At 41.5% G+C, this 12,531-nt stretch overlaps 1 protein-coding gene across 24 annotated transcripts in view; it reads right to left on the reverse strand.

The window, feature by feature from the left end:
- LOC146763161 (ubiquitin-associated protein 2-like) overlaps window positions 1-12,531 on the reverse strand; it is a 229,312-nt gene that overhangs the window by 186,440 nt on the left and 30,341 nt on the right. For all 24 annotated transcript variants that reach the window (XM_085571445.1, XM_085571455.1, XM_085571456.1 and 21 more), the window contains 2 exons: window positions 11,432-11,585; window positions 9,294-9,371 (listed from right to left, as the gene is read on the reverse strand). In XM_085571445.1, coding sequence (XP_085427571.1) covers window positions 9,294-9,371; window positions 11,432-11,585 — 232 coding nt within the window. The remainder of the gene's footprint in view (window positions 1-9,293; window positions 9,372-11,431; window positions 11,586-12,531) is intronic.

Here is a 12,531-nt window from a genome sequence, read left to right on the forward strand (position 1 = left end):
AGTCTTAAATTCTCATGCTCAGAAAGTTACTTCACTGCCAAAATTAAAACATGGCCTTTGTGGGAACCCAGGGTAAGGGGAATATCCCCCTGTCTGCCCTGGGGTGCTCTGACTCCCAGGAAAACACTGACTTTGACCCTCATTCATGGCGGAAACTTCCAAAGCCTCAAGGAAAACTAGAAACCCAAAAAGTGTGAAATAGATTGTAGAGATTGTAGAGAGTAGTGTAGTATGTCACATGGGTGAGAAATTTAGGTTTTAGGATTTTTAGTATGTTATAGATGGGTTCAAGACGGACGATATAGGGTGTTGTCTCGGGTTCCTTTCTTCTCTCTTATTCCTCTTTCTTTTTGGGTTTAGGTGGTATCTTGTAATTGGGTAGAAAAATCTTCATTGCGGGTCTTTAGAGGTCAGTTATTGGATCAGAAAGGAAAATAATTTAGGTATCACTTCTTAATTGGGTAGCTTAGTTTTTGATTAGACTTAAAAAGACCTTGCAGCAAGAGGTTGTTGGCCATTTTTGTGCTGTTTTCACGCATGCAAGATCTGGGCGCAGACAGTGTGCTGAAGTTTTGGTAAGATAACAATAAACAGAACCTGAAGACTGAAAAAGTCCAATGCGTCTCTCGTTCCTGACTCAGAACTGCTCCAGGAGGGTCTTCCCTGCCAGGGAAGCCCCCAGGGAGTTGCCCAACTTGGGGCCCGCAAACTCACAGGCCTTAAAACAATTAAAAGGCACACAGCCTTCTAACATAGAGAAGTTCGTCAGGAAGCAACTGTGAATGACCATCAGGTATTTCCAAACTTTTGATACTTTTTAACAGTGACTAAAAGGTCAGTGAGCAAACAGAGCTTCTTACAATTCAGAGCAGGGACCCATATTCTGAGCATGCAATCCCACAGTAACTTAAACCCATTTGAACCAGAACTACTACAACAGAAGTTTCTCACTAGTGATCAAAATTCTGCTCTTTCCTGCACTAAGCTTTGCACATACTGTCAAAAAAGTGAGCACAAAACCAACATCAAAAACCAAAATTATTAGGTCACTGTTGTATCGGCTCTTCAAACCAGTTTCTCGCTTGCTAAATGCCAGAAAACCAGTTACCTTTACACAAGGATAAGCCACCAAAACCCCTGCTGTCCCCAGCTACCATGATGCCTGCCCTCTTTTTTTTTTTTTTTTGGCTTGGTTAATTTTAAACTTAGCTCAATCCTCTAATAAAGTGCAAATGTACCAAGAGGCAGACAAGATCAATTCTTCCCTGCAGTAATCCCAGTTTATGCTTTTAACATAAAAAGTATAGCTTTAATACTACTCTAAAGAGATGCATAGATATGATTTATATTACAACAGCCAATGTTCACTGATTTTTTTTTCCTGTGGTAATTCACAATCAGCAATTTTTCTAACATTTTTATATACTGACAAAAATAGAAGTGGTGTGACAGTAGCTCATTAAATCTTCCACCAAGTCTAAAGGAATAGACTTTCTTGCAATCACTCACCATATTGAACACAAAAGCAAATAATGGAATCAGGCAAATAACAAAATTACACACACCTCCCTCAGTTGACTAGGTTCACATTAGCCACCACTTATTCAATTTATATTTTTTGTTTCTGGAATGAATTATAGAGAAGTCAACCTAAGAAGGGAGTGAGATTTTGTTTCCACTAAAACCCACTGGGAGTTAAAAACACTTATAATTACACAATCAAAACTTCACTCTGGTACCATCCATGCATAGAAAGAATTTTTCATCTCGTACACAACTATTCTTCCCATAAAACAAATGCACACTACACGGAAGCATGAAAAAGGTGTGTAGCATCACAACTCAGATTGGAACACTCCATTAACTCAATAACCTAATCTGTAAAAAATCCAGTTTGCTGAGCTTGCAGACCTAAATCTTTCCACTGCATCACAGATGCTTTATTTTGAAATTCAGATTTTCACAATGACAGGTTTAATTAGGTGAAGACACTTTAAGGTTAAGAAATAAGCTTAAGAACAGTAAGGGAACGCAGACTGGACGTGCAGGCAACACCTTAGATTTGTGCTTATCTCTGACTACACAATAATCAAACAGTCCTGATCTCTCCTTTGGAAATACAGAGCCAGCCATCCTCCCAGCAGACACTAAGGTGACAGAAGTTTAAGCCATGCAAAGAAATAAGGAGGCTAAGTATAGAAAATTCATATTCTCGGTATTCCATATTACCAAAACAAACACTGAAGTTATATTCAATATATTATAATATCTTGATATTAATTATATATACATTATAATTCAAATAATTTTGTCTTGTTAGTTATCATAAACCTAGTAGCATTAAATCAATTTAATAATATAATGCATGTACTCTAGTAACCATTTTTAGAATCAGAATAATTAAGGTTGGAAAAGACCTCCAAGATTAAGTCCAGCTGTTGACCCAGCACCAACATAACGTCCCCAAGTGCCACATCCACATGCGTTTTGAACACTTCCACTTTCTTGTAGTGAGAGGCCAAAAATTCAACACAGGATTCAAGCTGTGGCCTCACCAGTGCCCAGTAAAGGAGAATGATCACTGCCCTGGTCCTGCTGGCCACACTATTGCTGATACAGGCCAGGATGCCATTAGCCTTCTGGGCCACCTGGGCTCTTGTTCAGCTGGCTGTTAACCAGCACCCCCAGGTCCTTTTTTGCTGGGCCGCTTTCCAGCCACTCTGCCCCAAGTCTGCATTGCTACGGGGGGTTGCTATGACCCAAGTGCAGGACCTGGCCCTTTGCCTTGTTGAACTTCATACAATTGACCTCAGCCCATTGATCCAACTTGTCCTGATCCCTCTGTAAAGCCTTTAGACCCTCCAGCAGATCAACACCAACTTGGTGTCATCTGCAGACTTACTGAGGGTGCACTTGAACCTCTCAACCAATCATGGATAAAGATATTAAACAGGACTGGCCTAAACACTGAGCCTTGGGGAACAACACCAATGAACAGCCTGTAGCTGGATTTAACTCTGTTCTCCGCCACTTTCTGAGCTCAGCCATCCAGCCAGTTTTCTACCCAGCTAACAGTGTGTCCTGGGGTGACTTTATAATGCTTATATCCCCATTTGTCTGTTTAGCCCAGAAATAAGTTTTGCACCTCTAAGACAGGTTTCAAGAGTGAAGAGGGGGAAGAAGCGCACAGTTTGTTATCAGAAACTGCACTCGCTCCTCCACGTTTCTGCTTCTGGACTGCGTTGCCTGCAGATGGACAGACAGATAGCAGGACAGAGCTCTCCTTTGCTTTTAGTTAGTTTCTAGCTAGCTGAGGCAGAGAAGTTCCCTGGACTATGGTTTTTCTTTTTCTTTGGACCTGTTTAAACCTGCTCTGGACTGAACACCCAGAAGAGCACTGGCAGCTCACACCTCTGGCCCACTGGGCCAGGCCTGGCCTGGGCCACAGCATTTCCAGCACTGGAGGGGCTGATAAGAGACTGAGTAAGCTGAGCTACAGCCCATGAAGGGGACTTCCTGAGTTTGTAATCTCTTTTGGAGCAGCAAGAGGTTTTATTGTTTAATATTGTCCATTATTGTGTGCTGGTGAATTCTTTGCCTGTTAAATAAATAGTTTTTTCCACTTTTCTCCAAAGAAAATCTTTTTCCCTGAACCAGGTGGGGGAGAGGCCACTTGAATTTGCTTTCTAGAGGAAATCCCTTTAGAGGTTTTCTCCCAAATTTGCCCTAAACCAGGACAAACACAATTCTTGGCGCTCAACGCGTGGCTCAAAAAGTGGAAAAAACCTATACTGATTGCATTTTGGTTGTGCTTACTCTGTATTGGGATAAAGCAGACAGTAGCCATGCTGCTTGAATTCATGTCTCTTGGGGCGGAGGACTTAATGTCTTTCTCATCCCTAGGCTTTTTTGAGGTCTTAATACCTTTCTGGTCCCTAGGATTATTTTCCTATCCAAAAATAGCTCGGGTATTATCCCTAACATGTAGTTTTTATAGTACAGAGGCACGGATTAGAATAGCTATTGTGCTGGGCTCAGTGATAATGATTAATAGTTTACAAAGGTACTGGAGTCTGTTCAAGATAAGTATGGTTTATGGCTTCTTCGTCCTACCCTGCATTCTAGTTCCAGTAGCATGTTTTGGAGGTTTATTAGTAATTGCACCCTGTTTGTTAGAGGAAGAGCAGAGAAAAAGGCTTTTGAGGGGGATGAGGCTTTTGAGCCTTTCCTTTCCTTCTTCTCCTTTGAATCAGTTAAGTCACTTTCAGAGAATGTTCAGTTTCCCCTGAATGCCAAGGATACCACCTTCCTGGTATTTCATCTGGTAAGCTTCCTTTATATGGTCTGCAGCTTGTCTAGAGTGAGGGCTGGGTATGTCCAGAGGACGTGATGAGACCCCTGACCCAGAAGTAGACCCAGGCATGGAAAATTCTGAGTGGTGTGGAGAATGGGAAAATATGAGCCAAACCCTGACGGAATTTTCTGACCCTATAGCCTCGGATTTTTTTATGTGAACAAATACAGGACCCAGCTGAGATGGGGAAATACCTGAAAGAGAAGTGCATGATGAGTCTAAGGAGAAAAAGATCATTGCAATAAGCTGGCCCTGGCCTATGCTTATTGCACACTGCTAGATACTGTAGGGCAGCAGATAGAGACAGGGGGCAGGGAGATAAATCAGCAGCTACCCCAGTCACTCAGGCTGCAGCCAACACCCCAGCTACTCAGGTTGTAGTTAAACCAGACAGTGAACCTAAGCCTGTAGCTAAACCAAACAATGAGCCTAAGCCCACAGCTAAACCAGACAATGAGCCTCAACAAATGGCTGTTGCTCCTACCATGACAGGCAGAAAACACATCATTAAAACCGATCAGCGAGTGGACGATGGTAATGATCTGGGGGAAGGACCCTTAAAGCCAAGAACTGACACAAAATCAGAGGTCACTCTTGAGTCCTTTTCCCTGAAGGACCTTCATGGCCTAAGAAAGAATTACACTCAACGATCTGATGAATCTATAGTTAGTTGGTTAGTCTGTCTTTGGGATGCTGCAGGAGAGGCTACAATTCTGGACAGTACTAAAGCAAGGCATTTAGGATCCCTGTCATATGATCCAATTATTGACCAAGGAATTATGAGGGGGGCTGACCCTCACAGTCTTTGGGCACAGGTCCTGGGAAGTGTGTCACAAAGATATCTGTGTGCAGACGATCTCTATATGCAGCAAACCCAGTGGAAGACCATAAAACAAGGGATTAAACACTTGAGAGAAATGGCAGTAGCAGAGATTATCTTCTCGGATTACCTAGACACTGTAAATCCAGACTTGGTACCATGTACATCCGTGATGTGGTGAAAACTTATACGACTTGGGCCACAAGAATATGCTTCTGCTTTAGTAATAATGAAGCAGGATGACAGGGAGAAGACCGTGCTTGATATGGCGAAGAAGCTCCAATCATATGCAGATGTCGTGCATAGCCTAACACATGCAAGAATCGCAGCTTTGGAAACACGTCTGCAGAAATTAGAAGACAAGATAGAGGAGACTCACGAGAAACTCAGGGAGGAGATTAAAGAAGACCTTCTCCAAATCTTGGCAATACAGATCAGAGGTTCTGGTACCAAATGTAGACATCTCCCAGATGGGGAGAGAAGGTACACCCCATGAGCTGAGCTGTGGTTCTTCCTGCATGATTGTGGAGAAAACATGCAGAGACTTCAGCAAGGCCTTTGACACTGTCTTCCACAGCATACTTCTGGAAAAGCTGGCAGCCCACAGCTTAGACAGGAGCACTCTTTGCTGGGTTAGGAACTGGCTGGATGGCCGGGCCCACAGAGTGGTGGTGAACGGTACTGCATCCAGCTGGCAGCCAGTCACCAGTGGTATCCTTCAGGGGTCTAGTGCTGGGGCCAGTTCTGTTCAATATTTTTATTGACTACATGGATGAGCGTATTGAGTCTTTCATTAGTAAATTTGCAGATGACACAAAGCTGGGAGCGTGTGTCGATCTGTTGGAGGGTAGGAGGGCTCTGCAGAGAGACTTGGAACGGTTGGATAGATTTGCAGAGTCCAATAAGATGACATTTAATAAGTTCAAGTGCCGAGTCCTGCATTTTGGCCACAATAACCCCCTGCAACGTTATAGGTGGGGGACGGTGTGGCTGGACAGTGCCTAGGCGGAAAAGGACCTGGGGGTACTGGTTGACAGCCAACTGAACATGAGCCAGCAGTGTGCCCTGGTGGCCAAGAAGGCCAATGGCATCTTGGCCTGTATCAGGAATAGTGTGGCCAGCAGGAGCAGGGAGGTCATTCTTCCCCTATATTCACCACTGGCGAGACTGCACCTTGAGTACTGTGTCCAGTTCTGAGCCCCTCAGTTTAGGAAGGACGCTGAGACCTTCAAGCACATCCAGAGGAGGGCAATGAGGCTGGTGAAGGGCTTGGAACACAACCCATATGAGGAACGACTGAGGGAGCTGGGGTTGTTTAGCCTGGAGAAAAGGAGATTCAGAGGTGACCTTATCACTCTCTACAACTTCCTGAAAGGTGGTTGTAGTCAGGTGGGGGTTGGTCTCTTTCTCCAAGCAGCAACTGACAGAATGAGAGGACACAGTCTTAAGCTGCATCAAGGGAAATATAGGTTGGATATTAGGAAGAAGTTCTTTACAGAAAGAGTGATAAAGTACTGGTATGGTCTGCCCAGGGAGGTGGTGAAGTCACCATCCCTGGATGTGTTTAAAAAAAGACTGGATGTAGCACTCGGTGCCATGGTTTAGTTGAGGTGTTAGGGCTGGCTTGGACTTGATGATCTTGAAGGTCTCTTCCAATCTTGCGATCCTGTGTCTTCTTACTAATTTTCTGGTCAATGCACACATCCCGAAACAGAGATCCCAGTTGCTTGGCTACCATCTAGTTTCATATCATGGGCCACCATACCCCACCCATCAGAGCAGACAGGTCACCATGGCACCCAACTGGCAGCTGCAATCTTTTAACATATCTTGCAGCTCACCCAGGGATAGGAATCAGGTTATCATCTCTGACCCTGCCTCTTCCTCCTTTCCTCCTGTTCTGAGGCCCCTGCTTCATCTTTAACCCTCACTAAGAGAAATTATTTGGTCTTGGATTTCTTTTTCTGTATAGGTATGACTGCTACCAGCATAGGTTGTTCCTCTGGTTCAACTGCAGTTTGAGTGGCCACTGTGTCAGTTGCTCTGCTTTCCTCCTTCTCCCCCTGAGGGTGCTGTCTAGTGACGAGCAGTGTACAATAAATAGTAGCCAGGGCCCAGCACACTGCAACAAGTTGCTTCCCTGTGGAGCAGTCACAGCATTGTCCTTGCAAACATTCTGTCACTTTAACAGGGTCCTATATTTGTTCAGGGGTGAACTTCCAAACCATTGGTGCAGAGAATTTCCCCCAAAACTGGCTAATTTTCTCCCACATTCCATGCCACTCATGACTATCCATCTACCCTTATGGCAGATCTCTGAATAACCTCCCTAGATAGCTCTTTCTTGATTCTGAACATGGTGTAGACCACACTGAGGAGACCTGGCAGACTTAGCAACAAGAAGAGGCTTTCCTCAACATCCAAAGGAAATTGAAAATTCTCAAAAGCTGATGTAACAGGCCTAAAGGAGGAAGAGGGGGTAAAAAGCTGGGGAAAATCATCCTTCCCTGTTTCCCCCACGGGCTATTCTCCCTCATGGCTAATGTGAGAAAATAACTTTCCTGGTCAAAAACCACAAGAGTTTTGCATTAAAATTTAACTAGGTATTTCCTGCCACAGAATACACATGCTTGTAATATAGTAATACTGAAGTCAACCAGCTTATCCCAGACAGTTGAAAACATTTCATTAAGATACTTTTCTCACATGAATGCAGTCTAAAATACTTGGTAGAGAGATACAGTAATACTTTGTACACTAAGCCAGTGAGTGAAAATTGGTTGAAGTTGTTCCTATTTCTTCAGTCAGATAGGTCAGTGTTTTGGCTTAAGACATGATATTCATCTAGAGAGCTACAGTGTTGATAACAAAAACAGTGTATTGTTCATGAGGTTACAAAACAAAAAACAGACTGCATTTAAAGTTAACCTCTAAGTTTCACCCAACAATTTAAAAAACTCTTACCTTTATAATTTGAGTATAAATGATTATTTTATAAAACAACTAAATGAAATACTTACATTCAATCTATTAACAGTGCTAACATACCAAAAAACTATAGCTGTGATCTATATCACACCCTCCCCTGCAAGCCTACCTCTCTACACACACCATTTGGTATTTGCTGATTTATGGGTACAACTGTGTCATTTTTGCAATCCTTTAGAAGCTACATGTCTTCACATGTTTCCATTCCTCCAAGATGCAGATCTGGAAACAATGAAGTTGGATGTGCCTGTCTTTGAATGCCTCATTACTGAATATTCCAAAGAAGAGACCCTTTTGAAGGCAGAATTTTTCACCAATCAGACATTACTTAAGTACATTAGTTCTGCTATGCACTTTCTCAATTTAATTCACTTAGTACCCACTTCTTCACACAATCTGCACTGTACCCAAGTTATTAATTTTCATTCCTCCTGCTCTTAGAAGAAACAAGCCTCTTTCCACTTCAACCCATAAAAATCAAACCAACTACACATCCCTTGATTCCACATCAAATCCATTATCAACACCACCTTTCCTATCTCTTCTACAGGATAAGATTGTTGTACCTAAGACTCTGCAGTATTCTTTTTCCACAGTTTTCATCAAGTTCTCTATGCTGAATTCCTTCTCTTACCAAAAAGCCTCTAAGGTGGCTTGTACTTTCTCCAATTGGCTACCAAAACCAGAAGGCAAGCCTGACAACCAGATCTACCCCCAAAAAAACAACACAAGTACACATCAAATCCTTCCCTGAGAGCCATACAGATGGAATCTTGTGCTCTCCTGCGACCAAGGTACATCCTGCAGAGCCCAGCATACTCCCACTCTCAAAAGGCTGACATGAGTCAATCTGGGAAAACAGGTTTCCATAGCCAGAGCACACAAGCCTGCTACACAGAAAATTACCATAGAAGTCATCTGTGTCAATTCTTTTAAGTTGTTCTGAGACCAAGACATAACAAGGGGCAAGGGAGAGGAATGTACCTAAATTAAAGGTGGATGAGATGCTTACGGAATCAAAGGATAACCAACAAATGCTTAAAAAGAAGTGTTTAAAGAAATAAATGGGAGAGTTTGATTTAAGGATATGAAATCATTGGTGCCAGTCCTGCACCAATACTACCATCTCACCTCTCCCACGGCTACGTTTCCCATGGTCTGAAGGCCTGTCTCCTTGACTGTTGTCCACTCCATTCTCTTCAGCTCTGACTGTGGAGAGAAGACAGTTTAAGAGACTCACGCATGAAACAGTATAACCATCTGCTTAACCTAAACCTCAAAAAAAGGGCAAGATTTTAAAGTGGGCTGGTTAACAGATATCAGTCAGCCCTCTTCTTCTGCAGCCTAGCTACAAGCAAGTTATGTTTACTTTGTGCTAGACTGTCATTGCTGAGGCAGGGACGGGAATGAAATTACTCCAAGTTCAGAAGGCAAAAAATGAACGTTTATTCAAAAGAAGTACATCACTCTTTTATAGAGAACAACATGAAGACTAATTTCATTGGTCTTAGAGTAAAAACATTTCACATGGACTTAGGTCAGTGTGGCAGAACACATCTATAAACAATATGAACAGAAAGAGAGAAAATAAATTGCTTACATTCCTCTCAGACTTTTTCCCAGGCTTAGCCTGGTAGAAATCTCTCTCTTTTTCTCTCTGACTGAACTGAGAATATCCATACTAGACCATTAGGAAGAAAAATATCTAAGAGGAAAATGCCCTTCAGCAGACACATTTCTGTTAGGTTGGGGTTTTGGGGGAGGGGAGAAAGGCAGTGTTGCAGCCTACACTATTAATTATGGCCTCACCTCTTTAACAAGGTAGGAAAAAAAAGCTGCCTCATACTATGCTTCCTCAATAGCAATCTGTGTGGCAACAGTTGAAAGAATAAGGAACAACCAAGAACACTAACTCTTTTGTCTGCCCATACCATATACCTGTACAACCAGGGTAACTTAAAACAACTCTCCTTTGTATTTAAATCAGATGGATAACAACCAGGTGAAGGTGAGGCATTAGAAAAGCACACTGCACCTTAACTATTTCACAGAAAACTCCTGAGGAAGTACTTCAAAAGATGACTGGCTCTTTGAAGGAAGAAAAAAAAAAAAAAAAAAGACTGATCACTTAAAACACTGCTGAGATTTTGTACTGCACAATTTTTCCTAATGGCAGCAATAAAACTAAAGAGTCTTCAGGCTTGTCTGCAGCTGGAGCTGACAGCTGTAGGCACAGGCTCTGTCACCCATGACCCTGGACTGCTGTAACGTCTTGGATGTATTAAACTGCATTTTGAAGAGCCACCTGGAGTCCCACATCCCTCATTACAGCTTTACACTTCACTTTCATTTTGATGGATCTGAATTAATTTTTTCTAAGCATAGCTGTAAGTTTTATTACTATTTTTTCCTGACTTTGACATTGTTTTAAAAAGATTCACAATGTCTTCATTGGCACAATATTTGAAGATATTACAATCATTAAAATAATTGACTAATATTGTAAATTTGTTTCCTGCTTTTAAGTCAAAAGCTAAACATATTTTTTCATTGGTGTTTCTCTGCTCATCTATCAGTGTGTATGGCCCTTACAGGCAATTTATATAGCTTTGATACTGCTGAAAAAACTTAAATAGAAAAAAAGCAATGCGCATCCAATGGCTATCTAATGTGATGCTACCTAACTTGGAAACGTCAGTTTGCTTTTGTACAATGTATTTTTGCACCTGTATAAGCTGTAAAAAATTTTTAAACATTTCAACCCACAAAGAACTTTCTGTGTTGTAGAAACTCACATTTGGTTGGCTTATGAGTAACATATGCTAGAGAGTAATAATGAGCCCAGTCTTTTCATTCCCCTTTATAAAAAGATGAGAACATCTTCAGGTTCTCCCACTCATAAAAGGAGATGTAATCAAGACTGTATATTTTTTTCATTAAAAGAAAAAAAAGTGTATCAGCTGTGCAGCAACATACTTGCTTCTCAAGCAGTTTTACAGAGAGTCAATTATAAAACTTAAAAAAGAACAGCAATTTGTACAAGATCAATTAATCAAAAAAGGACAGAAATTTAAATGTAGTGTCTGTAAATAAACACAGACCATCCCAAAACCAAGTCACAGACAGATCAAGCATGCCTGTTGCATAGATGATCCCTTCAGTGCTGAGCTATAGCTCAGACAGACTTTACTCCATTAAGCATTTGCTCTTAACCAGTTTCAGCTGCAAAAAAAGCATCTGAATCTTTAAAAATGAACCCAAATACATACACTCTCGGCCACGGCTGCCTCCTCTTCCCCGTCTGTTGGAACTTCCCCATCCACGGCTCATTTCTCTGTCCCCTTGTTTCTCTCTGTTGTCTTTGTTTTCCAAACCTTCTTTTCCAAGGTTTTTCTTCTTTCCCCCTACAGTCTCCCAAGAAGTCTATTTGGATAGAATAGAATTACATAGAAAAGTCAAAAAGGAAGAGACAGCTCTCAATGTATGCTTCTACCTCACATCCCTCCAGTTAATGGGAAAAAACCAGCCATACATACATATTACACTGATACAAATGGAAACATAAGTTGCATTTTTTGAAAGAAATGAAAAAGAAACAAGTTTTAAAAGTTGGATTTTCTTATGGAATGTGAAAATCCCAAATATTTCTGGCTATAATGGACTTTTACTAGTTCAAGGAAGCCTAGATATGGCCACAACACAGAAAATCTGCAAAGCAAGCAACAGTTTCCCTCTCAACTACCTCCATAAATCTAGCAAGGGAGTACATACAGAGCTATTCTTTTCTCCAAAGGAAATGAAAAAATGTTTATAAGTATCATTGAACAATAGACAGTAAGTACGTGGCCAGGGGAAACCATTATCCAGATGTACTAAAATTCAAGCACCAAGAGACAGAATGGCAAAACAATAACTTGGGAAAACTGGAGCTTTAGCTTTAATATTAAATTCCACCTTTAAAATAAATTCAGGGATCATATCAGTTCTATAGAAATTGAAAATAAAACAACTAAAACACTCATCAGGAATAGCACAGCAACTCATATTATGCAATTGCACAGGTAGTCTATTGAGCTGTGAGCTGAAAAAGAAAGAAGAAAGGTATTACGTGCAAACCATTAAGATGGCAGATAGGTTTATGTATATGCCCTCATCTCTAGGGGCTTTTTTTCTAGGTAAGGTATTTGAGAGGTAAAATTGCACATGCAAATGAGATGGTATAAACTGTGAAGCACTACAAAAAGTCATGACCTCTGACAGGCACCTGCATTCAACAAAAAAGGTTGGCTATCAATAGTTTCAGGTTCTCTCCTATCTCTTCTCAATTCAGACAACAGCAACTCAGCAGCCCTCACAAAGTAGGCAATGA

The sequence above is a fragment of the Lonchura striata genome, chromosome W, assembly GCF_050655825.1.
Source record: "Lonchura striata isolate lonStrDom1 chromosome W, ASM5065582v1, whole genome shotgun sequence".
NCBI classification, from domain to species: Eukaryota; Metazoa; Chordata; class Aves; order Passeriformes; family Estrildidae; genus Lonchura; species Lonchura striata.